Source organism: Equus asinus, chromosome 24, assembly GCF_041296235.1.
Source record: "Equus asinus isolate D_3611 breed Donkey chromosome 24, EquAss-T2T_v2, whole genome shotgun sequence".
NCBI classification, from domain to species: Eukaryota; Metazoa; Chordata; class Mammalia; order Perissodactyla; family Equidae; genus Equus; species Equus asinus.
The window spans coordinates 62,501,286-62,516,969 of record NC_091813.1 but is presented as its reverse complement, the minus strand read 5'-3'; the positions used below and the strand labels follow the sequence as shown (position 1 = coordinate 62,516,969).

The 15,684-nt window shown below is 42.4% G+C and overlaps 1 protein-coding gene across 2 annotated transcripts in view; it reads left to right on the top strand.

The window, feature by feature from the left end:
• The first annotated feature begins 269 nt into the window (after positions 1-269).
• Positions 270-15,684, top strand: part of SAMD3 (sterile alpha motif domain containing 3) — a 52,701-nt gene continuing 37,286 nt past the window's right edge. The window contains exons 1-4 of one of the 2 annotated variants that reach the window (XM_044755048.2): positions 270-402; positions 662-760; positions 1,416-1,605; positions 4,455-4,568. In XM_044755048.2, the coding sequence (XP_044610983.2) occupies positions 682-760; positions 1,416-1,605; positions 4,455-4,568 (383 nt within the window). In that variant the 5' untranslated portion in view covers positions 270-402; positions 662-681. Of the gene's footprint in view, positions 403-546; positions 761-1,415; positions 1,606-4,454; positions 4,569-15,684 lie in introns of those variants that run through there. The other variant, XM_044755047.2, reaches the window with a different exon arrangement.

Here is a 15,684-nt window from a genome sequence, read left to right as displayed (position 1 = left end):
CTGAATGGAATATTTTAGAGGATTACTGGAAGGAAGGAAAGAAACATTCAGATTCTCCTGAGAAATTTGTCTCCTGTTTCCTCCTCTGGCTAAACCAAAGCAATCAGAAGCAGCTAGAAGCTCTTTCTCCTAGCTTGGGAGTAGTAAGGGGTTAAGGAGTCTTGGTTTACTAAGTATCTCTCTCTCAGGCTTTTATCTCATCCTTCCTCCCTTCCTCCCCTGCCCACCCCTTTTGTAAATGTCAACCACTTCCTGATGAGCCTAGTAGTGGTGAATTTCACACCTTTCTTTTCTTTGTGAAGAAACCTGGGTGTTAATGGTACAGGATTGGGTACCATCCGTATGTCTCTGGCTGTCTGTAAGCAAAGCTGAGGGATGCCTGTGGAAAAAAAGTAGGAGAAGGTGAAGAAATTTGAGAAATGAAACTAGGAAATAGGTTCAATCGGTCTCATTTTTAAAAAAGAGTATTTGTTTTACTAGCAACTTTTAGATGTGTGTTCAGAAAATAGTTATTTTAAAGAAGCTTAGTATTGAGAGTCTAAAAGAGTCTGACAAAGGAAGGAGCTAAGATTAGACAGCTGATTGGTTAAAAAAAATAATAAAAGAACAAGAATCAGAAAGAAAAACTGAAGAATCCTTCTCTGACCTTTTGTTCTTCAAGTGTTTTCACAGGATACAACAATGGAAACTTGGTCAGTCGATCAGGTCTGCAGTTGGTTGGTGGAGAAAAACTTAGGAGAGCTAGTTCATAGGTTTCAAGGTGAGTAGTTTACACTTTCAAAAAATGTTAATTTGAGCAGCCTAGGTATTGAGTGTCCTGTCTTATTGACAATTACGTTGGTTGCCTAGTGCGTGTGAACATGGATGTGGAATTGCTCCGTGGGAGAACTTGCATTTCTTTACTGACTGACAGAGTTTGCATTTGACCTAGCATCCACAGGAGAGTATAATGTCTCAAAAAGAACTCAAATAAAATAAAGTCTTAAGAGTTATTTAAAATATGTAGGTGATATATGCATTTGACAGTGCTAACGCAGCATGTGTTCTGTGCAGTGTTGGATTTACAGGTGTTGAATATTGCGTGGGAGGTACTATTAAGAATAATTTCCCCAAGAAGACTTTTTTCCTTATAAAAACAATGCCTATTAGAAAGAGTAAGAAGGGAGGACGTGTCAATGTGGAAGTAAAAAGTTTTTATTATGACTCCATGTTCTGGTACTTTCTTAGGAGCAGACATCGATTTGGAATTATGCAATATCAGTGTTCTGTCTTTGTCGAAGCTACAGATAATTCTAACTGCAGAGGACAAATTTAGATGATCCTTTTAACACCAGAAATAATTTTGCCTGCTCAGAGTGCTGTGTTTTAATGTTGTACCACACAGGCATAAAGAGATATTTTTTTCTTTTTCCCAGAGGAAGAAATAAGTGGGGCTGCTCTTCTAGCACTTAATGATCGGATGATCCAACAACTGGTGAAGAAAATTGGACACCAGGCTGTTCTGATGGATTTAATTAAAAAATATAAGCAGGAGAATCAAGGACCGAAGTCTCTTGGAAGCCCTAGAGAAACAACCCTGGTCACGCAAGCAGAAGCAGCCCCAGAGTAAGTCTGTTGGTGAATGGCCTTATTTTTGATGCTATGCTTTCCAGACGATGGCTCTAGCTTGGCATTTGGAGTTTAAACCTCTTGGAAAATTGTGACCATTTTTAGCTGGATTGTGTATACAGTATGTCTAATATCTGCATAAAGGACACTTCTTGCAAATTTTTATGAATCAAAGTATACATATTTTTAGTGCACCACTTTTTAAGCACTGACTCCAGTTGCTAGGGAAGTCTTATATGCTGGGAGTTCACGTATAGAAAACTCTGTAAAAAGTGGTTGAAATGTACGTATAACACAAATAGAAATGCACTTCTGCAGCTTAAGTCTTAAAATCAGGGTCTGAGAAAAGCATCCTTTTCTACTCCTTTGCTTTCCCAAAACTATTTATGTATTTATTTATTTGCCAAGGATTCCTTCCAGTGACTAATTTATATTCTCCTCTAGAGGCCTTCACAAAATAATTTGCTAAAGACTCTTGTCTCGTGGGTTTTCCAAGTTCTCAAGAGTACTCTTGGAATACTGAAAGCTATGACAGCATCCCACAGAAATCATGTCGAAAAATTTGTGGTGCTTTGTGGTTTAGGGATGTTTTTATTTGTTTGGGTTTTTTTTTTTTTATCACTGACTTCTGCCATGAAAAGAACTGATAACAGAAATTACAAAATTAAAATTTTCACTTTATAAATCTATGCCCCAGGATTGTTTCAGGCATTTTGACTTAGTTTTTCCATATTTGAGGCTTTTTGCAAGGCTTCGAAGGTTAAATAATTACTGCAGACCAATTATTTGTTAATTTTTAAAATAAGATTATGATGTTTGATGAAATCCATTCTATGTTTTTGCTTTAGTTTTTTCAGATTGTATCTGTAATAATGTACATTTCTGCCCTGCTCTTTGTTAAGCAATACAACATTAGAGAGACCTGGCTCAAGTAATTTGACTTCTAGAATAATTGGATATTTGGGACATGGAGGGGAACAGGTAGGCTTAAAGGGATGGTCCACGAGTGATCTGGAGATTCTATCTCTGATTTATTTGGAATATTTCTCCTAAACATTGTTTTGGCATATCTATGCGAAAGCATGTTCTTCAGTATGTCTTTTGATGAAATTCTCATTTCATGCTTTTACTTCTTTCCAGCAAAGGGAGGGTATGAACCTCAAATAGAAGTAATTTCCCAGCATTCTTGGATGAGTCGGACTCTTGAGCTGGAAGTTCTCTACAGTTGACTGGAATCTTGATATTGCCTTAGGCATAGCTTGGAAGAAAACAGACAGCCTTGTTTTCACTGTAAATCAGTTTATAATGTTCTCTAGTAAATGAGAACTAGCTGGACTGCCAGGAAATCTGGGCTTCATTCCTGGTTCTACCACTGACTTTGATTGATTATATTAAATGTTGACATTCCTGTTGCTTCTTCTGTGGTTGTGAAAAGTAATACAGTGCCTAACTCCATGTTAATTCACACTGATGTTAGGAGTATCATAATCTTTGAGAAAATCTCCCTCTTTCTCCCAGACCAAAATAGTCTTGTGTTCAATATGAAGCTTTGCTAACCATGTTAAGAAAGCCATTTTCAAATATAGCCAAGATTTGAACAGTGGTGGTCCAGGGATTTATGAGCGGGGGCGATCCACTCTACCCAGGACGTAGCTGACCCACTTTAAGGATTGTGTTGTCTTGTGTTCAGGTTAAATTATTCAGGTGCAAAACCACAACTGCAGGTGGTTACATTTGGTTAAAATGTTTACTGACTACATTTGCTTATTGTCAAATATATTGCCACTTAAAAAATGTATTGTCACATGGGAATCATGTGACAGTAGAAGGCATGAGAATATGCGATTCAATTAAACTCTTTCAGAAAGTGTTTAACAAAGAAAGGAAACTTGGAGTGGTCGGAAGAACTCTGAAGCTAGATATCAAAGCACTTGATTTCAAATCCCTGTTCTGATATTAACTACTCATATAACCTTGGGGATTTGCTTGACTTTTCTTAATGTCATCTGTAGAATGAAGTGGGGAGAATAAATGATGCTTAGACCCCTTCTAAAGAGTCTGTAATGGCATTCTAGATCAGAGACTGCAGATGGGTTTCAACTTGAGTGCAAATTTTATTTAATGGCTAATGGTTGCCTGGTATGTTATTTTAAAACAATCTGTAGGCCACATCTGGACAGGATGTTTAGCATCCTATTCAGACTTAGGCGAATGATAGGCATATGTAATAGGTAGGAGTATTTGCTTTTTGGTTGTTGTTCTTATTGAAGCTGGTAGAAAAATCACTGGACAGGAAGCTGGAAAACTGAGGTCAACTCCTGGCACAGCTACCGAGTACCCTGTGGTGGTGAGAAAGTTGCTTTCCCTTCTGGGCTTCAGTGACGTCACTTAGAAAATGAGGGAGTCGGTGGAGTGTGGTTCTAGGATCATGAGATTTCACAGATAATAAAAGATCTCCCGAAATGGAAGGAAGTGGAGAAGGGGATCTGACATAGAGTTAACTTTTTTTTTTTCCCAAATAAGAAGATTAACCAGTAAAAGTACATTCTATTATCACCATCGTTTCACAAAGGAAAGGATTATCTTGACACCTTTTATAAATATGACTCATTGGTGAAAACAGCATTGCCAACTGGCTACGGGCTACTTCCTGGCATGTATGAACTGAGCAAGATGATCCCAGAGGGTCTTCTTTTCACTTCTCTTAGTCGTGACTCTAATGTGGACCTTGGAAGTGAACAGAGATCATAGTGTTTACTATGGGTTGACCTCTACCCTCAGAGTCACCATGAGATAATGGTTGTGGCTCCTGCAGAGTAAGCTCTGACCCACGTCTTCTTTCTTAGTGGCAGGGATGAACAGTCCTCTGGTCCGGACAACCGTGGGCAGCAGACACCATCTTTCTATCCAGCCAAAACTCTTGATAATGGACTAATTGACCAAAGAGTACTGAAGCAGAGGTGGGTCGCCAACTTCTAAACATTTTAAAGCCAAACGATAATATTTGTGTTCATTTTTTATAAGATTTCATGTGTTTAAATGTATTTCTAAGTGGAGCCTTTTTGTTTCCCTGGAAGGGAATTTTTTGATTAAGTGATGAAGATATTTGGTAAAAGTTGTAGGTTATATTTTCTGATTTTTGTATTGGAAAAGTCAAGTTTTGAGGTTATATTATGTATTTTTCAAGTACACGTTGTTAAGGAAAAAGGATTTTCCTGTCATAAACTGTCCTGGGTGATTGGCAGTAGTCAAAAAGATGAAATTTATTCACTGAATAATGTCCTATAAAATATGGCTTCTGTGGAGTCTTGGTTTTTGTTTTGGATTTTGTGGTGGTTGTTTTAACCTGACTGTTTCTGATGGTGGCACATTTCCTTTTTTTCCTACACTGGATTTTATGTGGTATAGTATTTCAATATATGGGCTACAGTGGAACAAAGGGAAGCTGTAGACCCAGAGAACCAGACCCAGGAAGGCAGCACTGGGACAAAGTCCTGAGGGCGACTGTAGGTAAGTTGTGGTACCAGAGTCACGGCAGCCTATACAGCATTTCCCAGCCTCCCGGCCTGTGCACTTCCTGCATTGCTCATGATGCCTATTGTTTACAGCTGCTGATGGGCAAATACTTTTCCTTATATGCACTGTCACTGAAAGGAGAGATGTCAGCCCACATGGGAGAATGATCAGGCAATAGTCAAGCCAGGGTGTGGTCCTTTATAGTTTTCACAAACCCTTTACCTTCTCATCTCATTTAGTCCACACAGCAGACCCTCAAGGTGGGCATTATTCTGTCTTTTTTGTAAATGAATAAAACTGAGATTTAGAGAAGTCAAGGGGCTTCTAGCTAGTTTTCCAGAGTGGGCCGTTCTCACCTCGGCACAGGATCTACTGCTGTCAGGGTGGGAACTCAGGGGACGGAGGGCAGCAGACTCAGACCCTGGCCGCCAGCCCCAGCAGCCCTGCGAGTGCAGGGAAAAGCTTCACCTTTGATCAGAAGCTCTTGCAAAATGGGCTTTGGTTCTGGGCTGTCCTCTCTGTTCTCTTTCCTTCTCCACCACTTCAACCTCATGCCCCCGCTCCTAGGCACAAAGACCTCAGCTGCTAGCGATATCCCAGTGTTAGGACCCACCTTACCCTATGCCACTGGCTCCTGTCTGGGGCGGTGAACAAGAAGGTAGAAGGCGATGTCCTAGGTGAGACTTTGTCCCCATGGTCTTCCCGGTCTGAACTATGGTTCGGAAAATGTAAGTATGTTTTCATGGTGGCTTCATTCCTCTCCTTTCTGCTCACGAGTGCTTGTTGACTCCAAGTGCTTTCCTTCGATGTGGCTCCAAGAGCATGGAGTAAACCATGAGTTCTCAACTACCCCTTCCATCATGAAGCTTCCAAAAGCAGCCAGTCCTTCTCTAAAGGTCCAGGTGTGAGTAGACATAGGAAGAGCGATGATTAGTCCCAGTGGTCCAACCGTAGTACCACTGTGAATCAGTATCCCAATCTGCAAAATGGGAATCATAACAATAATACTTTCCTCACGGGGCTCTTGTGAGGACCATTATCTAAAAATAGATAAAGGCTGCCAGGTGCTAAGAACAGTGGAATCATGTGGAAAGGCTCAGTGTGCCTCCATTTGCACAGCACTGTTCCGGTGAGTAGTCCACTTTCCTTAGGGCTCCTTTCCTCTCCCTACTTGCTGCCACTGGGAGAGGGGATGCAACCTTCCGTCGGTTCTCTAGGTCTTTCCTCTTCTCCAAGCCCTCTGGTGGTATTGCATGCTCATTATGGTCCTGTAATATCAGCAGGGCAGGGTTATTATTTTCACATTGCTGGTCAAAGGAACAGCCCTGGGCTTCACAGTATTGGTGGCAAGGAGGAGAAAAAACCAGAACTTAGAAATGGAGAGAAACAGGAGGGTTTGGAAACCAGAGCCGATACTCCCGTATCTTTCTCTCTAATCATAATCTATATGACCATCTGTGGCCCAGCACTATCCACAAGCACCTCAGAGCTAAACGTGTCCAAAATGAACTCGGATCCCCTGCCTTGGTATATGCTTAGGTGTAAGAAACACAAATCCGCCAAAACTAACAAGACAAGGGCGTTTATTGTAAGGAAAGCATTTTGCAGCCTGCAAGGGCAAAACTCACATGCTCCCTGGGCCTGGAGGGACCATGATGGAAAGCTGGAGGTGAAGCTGTCCCTCCTTCTCTCGTGGAGCCACGTGATGACCATCTCTGTCTCCTCCCTGCCTCCCTTGTCTGCCTCATTCCCTTGCTTCTCCCTCTGAGGACAGATTTATCCTATTACTCATGGCTGCCCTGCCCGTTCGGACTGGCTGGCATACAACTGCCTGGTCATAGCACTGACTCCAAAAGAAATTCTCCCTGAAAACAGCCCAGGTCGTCCCAGCCAACCGACTCCGTCTTTTGGTGTTACTCAGTCCACTGTGTGGGGAAGAGATGCTAAGGGGTCCAGTGTGGATCAGGTGTCCCCTCCCGGGCAATCAGCTGTGGGTGGGCAGGGGTGGATAAGTACAAGGCAGGGGTGCGGATTTTAAATCTTTTCGCTCTGGCCTGCCCTTTATCTGGGCCTGTGGATTGGGGTGAGACAGAAGATTCTTTCCTCTCCGTGTCCCATCTCTTGTTCCATCATCCAGCTATGTGTGTTAAAAGCATTGGAGCCACCTTTGGTCCCTTCCTCCTGTGCGTCTGCCTAGGGTGCTAGTGGTTCAACGGGTGTTGATTTAGGGTCTATTGCGTGGCTTTTGTGTCAGACCGTGCTGTTCCCTTTCCTTACCTACCTGCTCATCCTTGAAGATTCGACCCCAAATCTCTCTTTCAAAAGCCCCTCCGTTGATATTTCAGGCCAGGCAAGGAGGCTTCTTCTGTGTGTAGTATCCGTATGTATCTCTTGCTTTACTTGTGAAACTGAATAACGGAATTGATCACTTTTAAAGTCCATATCCCCCCATTAGACTGGAGGCACCTCCTGGACAAAGATGATGTCTTTTTTGTCATTGTAAACAGAGCCTTTGACACAGTCCCTGGCACACAGAGGCTAAATAGGAGTTCTTAAAATGAACCGAGAATGTGTGATTCGGTGAGAGACTGAATATACCTTCATGGGGCAGGATAAATATTTGAATAGCATTAATTTCTTTTTAGACCTTTTGATACAATTCATACTAACTACGCTAACTTTGAAACAGAATTAAACTCCAGGAGTTTATAAGCCACTCACACACAACAAGCTGGAAAGCTGGTGGCATTTGGCTACAAGGCCATCATGACACCAACTACTTTCAAGAGGTGGGGACGGATGCTGGGACAAGTGCTGGCTTTGGGGTCTTACACGCCTGGCTTGGAGTCCTGACCTGTCCACTTGCTCGCCAGGTGGTCTCTGCACAAGGTGGGATGGGGACATCCAGCTGCCTATGTAGTACTTGAGGTCCAAATGAGATAACATGTTAAAGAATCCGGCAGCTGTTACCGCTCTATACAAGGTGGCTGACATTGATCTTGTGATATTTTTTCCTATTTTTCCTAAAATGAACACGTGCTTTCCATCCAGATTATTTGCAGACAAGAAGAGAAGGAAGGCTGGTCGCCTGACTTCGGCTCTTGATACGTCTCTAGTAGGGATGTGTGTGTCCCGGTGGATGAATTTCGTGCCCCAAGGAAACGCTAGCTGTGACGTGATGCAGTTTTCTTCTGTGATAGGTGATGCCATGCTCTTTTCTGAGTTGCTTACATGCCGTTTCTTGATGGAAGCATTATAAGGCCCCACCCTCCACATTTGTTGGTGATCCTTTGGAAAGATTTTTTTTGCAATGCCGTTCCGTGTTTTTCATCTACAGTGTTTGAAATTCTTTGCTTCCCCTTCAGTACCTAATAAGGCATGAAATCAGATAAACAGGTAGAAGTTTCCTAAATGTTACTTTAACACACTTTGCTTGAACTTTAAATAGACGTGTGCAGATGTTCTGCGTCTGCCTTTGGGCATAATTATAAATTAGCCATGGTTTCACGCATGTTTAAAAATTATTTTGATGATTTTTTTCCTTGATCTGGCTACTGCTATGAAATATTGTAGAACGATCTTCCCCATCTGCCTATTCTCAGTGAGGCAAATGTCAGTGGGTCCACACTTGATGTATTATTTGTAGGCACTGTCACACGCGCAGCTCAGATGGGGGCACACAATCGTGTATGCATCCTCTCCAGCACATGATAAAGAGAAGATTCGATGAAGTGTGCCAACCTGGTTACGGGTCCATTAGTACAAATTCCAGTTAGACGTGGGATTGCTCTTCTCGCTTCCTACACATCTTCGTCCTCTACAGGCCCACAGCTCTGGGGGCGGGGAGGGGGTCAGAGACCATCCTGATTGACCTTTGCAGTGCCTGGCACAGAGCAGATGATCAACATGAAGAAACAGATGTATTAAGCGTTTTATGTGGTCTCATTTTCATTGAACCAAATATATGTGACCATGTTGGAGAATGAAAGAGCCTTGTAGGACGTTGGGACAAGATGTGATGTCTTGAGATCCACTGCTGCTACATGATGGCTCGATCACAGCTGTATGAGGCAGACAGAGTCGGAGGGGTAGGTGGAGCTATTAGACTAGGACGCCAACTCTGCTATTGGCCAGAGTTGGTAAGTCTGGAGAGGCAGGGTAAGCAAGTAGTTAAGAGTTTAGTTTTAAACCCTGGTTCTGCTGTTTACGAGCGGAATAACCTTGGTCAAGTTATATGACCTTACAGGACCTCAATTTCTGATCTGTAAAATAAATAGAAGAATGAGTTAATATGTGAAAAATGCTTGGGCCTGGCATATGGAAGGAGCTCATAAATTTTAGTTATTGTTTTGTTATCAGGCTAGGCACCAAGGCACAAGGTCCAAAGAGACTCACAAAATTCTGGTGTTGGTTCTAACAAGGGGCTCTGAAGCAGAAGCAACGGGTCTCCAGCAGGAAGTGCAGGTAACAGCAGTGTCTGGAAACCTTCCCAGGGCTCAGGGTCCAGGCACGAAGGGGATATGCTTCAGTCCTCCCAGAAGGCCTGTGATATCGGATTGATGTTGCCCTAGAAAACAATGCGAAAACACATTCTGTGAATGAGTATGTACCACAAGAGGAGGAGAGGGGGCTTACAAGAACCTGAGCTGAGAAACCCAGTAACCACTGAGAGGGGCATCATGGACAACACAGGTGGTAAATTGTCACATTCAGATGCTGAATCCCCAGTCAGTGGAAAACAAGGATTCCTCAGAGTGAAATGCAGGCCACCACTGACTCCCACCCCACGTGTCTGTAGAACACTCATATCTAAGGGTTCCAAGTTTGGGAAGTATTACATTCTAACTTGGTTCCTTGACTGGAGATTCCTAGTCCATTAACATGGTAAAGGCGACAAGGAGTCCCACAGCAAGAAAACCCATTTAACGTTGTTTGACTCGGAACTCTTTTTTTGAGTAACATTTATTAATTTTACAGAAAACACCTTAGGAAATATTGACCTGAAGATTTCTTACCTAAGTCAGGATTCACTCATTCATTCCATCCGTAGATATGTACTGAGTGCTTACCTCTGTGCCGGGCACAGCTGCAGGCACTGAGCATGTAGTTATGAGCAAAGCAGGCCTCCACCTCACAGAGCTCACATTCTAATGGGGAGAAAAATAACAAATAAATAGGACATTACCTTATAGTTTTGTTTAAGTGCCGTGAAGACAAATAGCACACACACAAAAGAGGGGGAGATAAAGAGGGATTGGCGTGTGTGTGTGCACGTGTGTTAGTGTGTAAGAGGGCTCTATTTCAGATGGGGTTTCCAGGGGAGCTCTTCAACTTTGACTAGGTGACATTTGAGCAGAGATCCAAATGAAGTGAGGAATATTGGCTCACTAAGCTAGAACTGAAATTTCCTTCAGTGGCGGATATCTGTGGACCCAGCCAAACAGAAGTTGCAGAATCAGGGAAAATTGGGCTCATATGACTGATAAATCACTCTCTGACTCCTGCCCATTCCCATTAAATCTAATATGAAGGCTTTAGAGAGATCCAAGGTAAACTTGATTTCTAATCTATTTTTCTAATCTATTTTCTTTTGTTCAGTCCAAAAGTTACTGAATATACACCATGAGCAAGGTATTATTTAGACAGTCGGGGGGAAGCAATTTAGCCCTTGCCTAGGTGAACTCAGAGTCTGGTAGACAAGACGGATATGTAAGCTAATAACTGCAATATTGAGAAAGATACCCAGAAATAGAGATGCCCGGGGTATGGGAATAGCACGGAAGGGGGAGAAGTAAGACGTTTCAGGGAAGTGAGTGTGGAGAAGGCTCTGCAGGAAGGCTTCACAAAAGCTGAGGGAGGATTTTGAATGATGGTTGGAAATTCGTCTGAAGGAAAAGGGGGCAGGAGAGGAAATGGACATTCACAGCGAAGCGAACAGCACGTGCAAAGGCACAAACACCTGGAACGGCCTAGGAGACTCTTTGGAGTAAGTATCTTTGGAAGATGAGAGATCGAGGCAGAGAAGAAGGAGTTGCTGGACGTGGTGAGAGATGCTGTCAGAGGTGAGGAGGCTCCGTGTTCCGCCAGTGAGCAGGGCAGCTTCTTCACTCTGACTAGACCCGGGATTCCCCTAGGGGACTTCGACAAAAAATATCAGTGCCCTAGACCGGTGCTTCTCAAACTCGAATATAATTGAAAATCATCCGGAAATCTTGTTAAAATGCGGATTCTGATTTAGTAGGTCAGGAGTGGGACTTGAGATTCAGCATTTCTAACAGGCCCCCAGGTAATGCCAGTGCTGTTCTAGGACTTCTGTTTGAGTAGCAAGGCACTGGACCAGCAAGAATTTCTGGGGGTGTACGATAGACCGAATGTTACGCCCCTCCAAAATTCATGTGTTGAAACCCGAGTCCCAGTGTGATGGCATTTGCAGGGAGGTCTTTCGGGAGGTAATTTTGTCCTGAGGGTAGAGCCCTCGTGAATGTGATTAGTGTCCTTATAAGAAGAGGTCAGAGAGCTACCTAGCTCTTTCTGCCATGTGAGGACACAGCAAGATGATAGCCTTCTGTAAACCGGGAAGAGGGCGCTCACCAAGAACCCAACCATGCCCGCAGCCTGATCGCAGACTTCCAGCCTCCAGAACTTTGAGAAATAAATATTTGTTATGTAAGCCATCTAGTCTATGGTAATTTGCCGTAGAAACTGAACTTTGACAGGGTGGGACCTATGCATCAGTATTTTTAAAAGTTCCACAAATAATCCTAATGTGTAAGGAGAGTTGAGAACCACTGCTGTAGCTTGTGGGGAAGTTTCATAGCTTATCATGTAGTAGTGATATAGAGAATGGATTGGAGAAAAATGAGAAGAGGAAGAAGATCCTCAAGATGTTAGACCAAAGTTCAAGCAAGAGATGATGAGGGTCTAAGCTAAGACAGTGGTAATGGGCATGAAAAGGATATTTAAGTATGAAATCAACAGGACTGAGCGGCATGGTAGTGTTGTGGTTAGGTTCACACACTCTGCTTTGGCGGCCCAAGTTCAGATCCTGGGCATGGACCTTCATGCTGATCATCAAACCATGCTGTGGAAGAATCTCACATATAAAATAGAGGAAGATTGGCACAGATGTCAGCTCAGGGCCAATCTTCCTCACCAAAAAAATAAATAAATAAATAAATCAATACGACTTGATTAATTAATGGTGGAGTAGGGGAATAAAAATCCTTGCTAAGTGGTAAGTTTTCTCCTGTATTTCCAGCTTGAGTAACTGGGTGATGGTGGTGCCATCATCCAAAACAAGAAAACAAATATCAGGATAGCATTGTGAAGGAGATGACCAATATGTATTCAGTAGAATTCAGTGGGATAAAAAAAATAGATTCTGATAAACCTAGGGAATCTTCTCACTACTTTGCATATTAACATTCCGTGTAAGTAAATACCCAACAGGAGTCAGCCTGAAGAACATCAATAACACAATCTTTCAAGGAGAGGGGCTCATTATTTTTGTTAAAAGGCCCAGTTTTCTATATTCCACAGCGAGCCACCGAACGTCCTTGCCTACCGTGATAGTCAGTGATAAATCAGGTTAGTTGAATCCTTATAAATGAAAAACTTTCATTTTTATGAAGCTACATAGTGAAGGAACTGGCAAACCACAGTCCAGGTGACACAGGGTTGGAAAAAGACCAAGACTCTGAAGGCTTTGCCCTACAAGGCACATAAAACCAGCACTCTGGGCCAGATTTGAGAAGTGAAGTTTTCTATCCCGACTCCCCAAAATGATGCTCTGAGGATGTATGTGAGGTCAGGATCCAAAAGTCTAGTAGTGTGAAGGTGGATTGAACAAAACCTGCCTAGATCCACTAAACCCTGAACTACTAGATTTTGATACTTCTGAACTACGAAATAGTAGTCCTGAACCATTTTGCAACAACTGAGTAAGTCACTTCTCAGTACTTTTTCTTATGTATTAATGAGGAATAAAAAAGTAAAAGAGGGACTCAGATATGATAGCTCTGTGAGACCTGTTTTTGCGATTGTCACACTAGTAAGTGTAAATATTGAAGGTAAAGACTAAGAGGAATTGGGGAACGGGAGGAAACAAATGATTTATTTATTTTATGTTACTTTTCTTGATTACTCAGGGCCCCAAAGGATCCTGGGTCCTCGAGTCTCACACTGGCAACCAGGGACAGGGAGGATTTGAGAGGTGTCTGTGTGTCTGTGACACAGCACAGTGCCTGGTGCCATCCACATCTCTACCCTGCCTTCATGCTTGCTTGAGTTCACACGTGCATTTCAGGAAATAAATTCCTCTGGAAGTGTCGTAGATTGCATGGCAGATGTGAAAGCCCAGAGCTACAAAATGCAAATTAAAAGCAAACATCAAAATGCTGAGAATATGGAACAAACATTTTCTGAATTAGTGGTGGGTACCATCAGCTATAGCAACAAAACAGCATTCCTTCATAATCCATGCATGTATTGTGGTGACATTGTCACTATTTTCAGAGGTGGCATCTCACCTTACTCGTTGGTTTATATCTCTTTATCGGGCTTTTCAAAACTTCTTACTTCCTTTGTTTTCTTAGCAGGGGAAAGTCTTGCCTAGGTAAAGTAAAACAGGCAATTCCCAGAGCTCTGGCATGATTAACACAGAAGCAACATTTCTGCTTACTGTATAGTTTGGTCACTATTTTGAAGATATGTATTATAACATTCTTTCTGTCCTAGGGTAAGATGACAGCAAGTACTTTAGATAGATGTCCAAATCTCCTCTAGCTTCCCTTCTCTTCTTCTATGCTCCAAAAAGATTTAAGCTTTTGGGTTGCTGTGGTTCCATGCCATTTAGTTTGAGTTGATAATACAAAGCTGGGCATCCCCATCTATTCCATCCTCAGTGTATAAAGTCTGCAAGCTTGGGTGTGGAGAAAAAGAAAATGAAAATGGGCTTTCAGAATAGAGTGGCTTGTGTGACACAATCTTCCTGCTTAGTCCCTGAAGAACATGGTATTTGTCACGGCTTTCTCTTCCACCTGTGGGAGTACTACCACTGGGGGTACTTCAGATGTGAAGACCAAGCCCTCTAACCAGAAAGGCTGTTCTTCATGGCAAGGTATTCCTCTTGTCCCTTGCTCCTCTCCCTTGAGGACCAGAAAGCAATACCATTTTACAAGCCTAAAAAACCATCATAGTCCCTTAAGGTAGCAGATTATCTCCAAGTGGGCACCCTGAAATCTAGGAATGCAGGGATGATTCATAAGCTGCCTATGACTGCAAAAGTCAACTAGGGTTCAATCGAGTGTGACATGAACTCTGCCATTGGTTCGGTAAGGAAGGCATATGGGATGCAGCTGAAGCCTGCTAAGATGCTGAGAAAACTCATGGGGAGATTTTTTTTTTGGTGGTATGTGATGTTTTTGTGATTCTCCATAGCCACAGCCTAATTCTTAGATACCCTTTGTATGCCCATAGAACCCCACTCCAAACCCAGATCTGCCTTTCTAGCATTTGTGTCCCACCGGTTTTCCAATCTCAGACTTCAGAGTTTATTGTTCTGGCACTTCTTTTCAGTGGTGTGTTGGCTTGGCGCCTTGCTAGTCAGTGGCTTCTTTGTCACGGGTGGGCTGTTTTCAATCTAACAGAAATTTCTCTTTTGAAAGGTGTCAATTTTATGTGTGAAAATGTAAGTTTATGGAACTAAAGGCTGCCTCTTTAACTGTCATTACATGTTACATTAATATTTTATACATTACATGTCACATTTAATACTCTATATCTCTCTCAAATGTTCCTAGACCTTTCTACAACATTTTTGTCACAAACTGTTCCACTCAAGAAAGACATAGGGAAATCAAAACAGGGAGCCAAGAACAGTTGAGTGTCCACGGGGCTGGCGTTGGCCCAGGCCATGTGGCGGATTCAGACAAGGTAGACTACCAGAGTGCCAGGAGGCTGGGAGGAGAACCTCCCTGAGGAGGGGGCTTACCAGGAGCCTAGAAGAATGAGGGAAACTCAGGGCACTCTGGATGAGAGGAACAATTGCTGACACATACATAGTGTGTTCTGGAGATTTAGTTGTGCTTGTATCTTGACTGGATCTGGGAATTCATTTTGGGTAACAGTTGATAATAAGACAGCACACAAAATTGAGCCATATTATAAATTGTTCTACTTATTATTATGAGGAATTCAAGTTTTGCATGTTAAGAAGTTACACACTAAGAATTTTATTTTTTCTCATAGAATCTGCAATCCTATCACCTGCTTTATTTGAGGAGATGAATAAAGGGAGAATGAGCAAATTCCCTTGAATGTAAGAGTCACCTAAATTAGAAGCAACAGTTTTGGACTCTTAAGATTTCCTTTTACTCATCAAGAAACACTGACGCTTTCTGGTCTGGAGGTTCAAGAGTTCACATTCTCCCTAAAGCAAGATTATCTGCTTTTATGGGCGTAAAGTGACTGCCAATACTCAATAGCCCCAAATGGGGTTTTAATGCAGAGAATAGTTCCACATTTTTCCTTCCAAACACACGTTTTTACAATCAAATATGT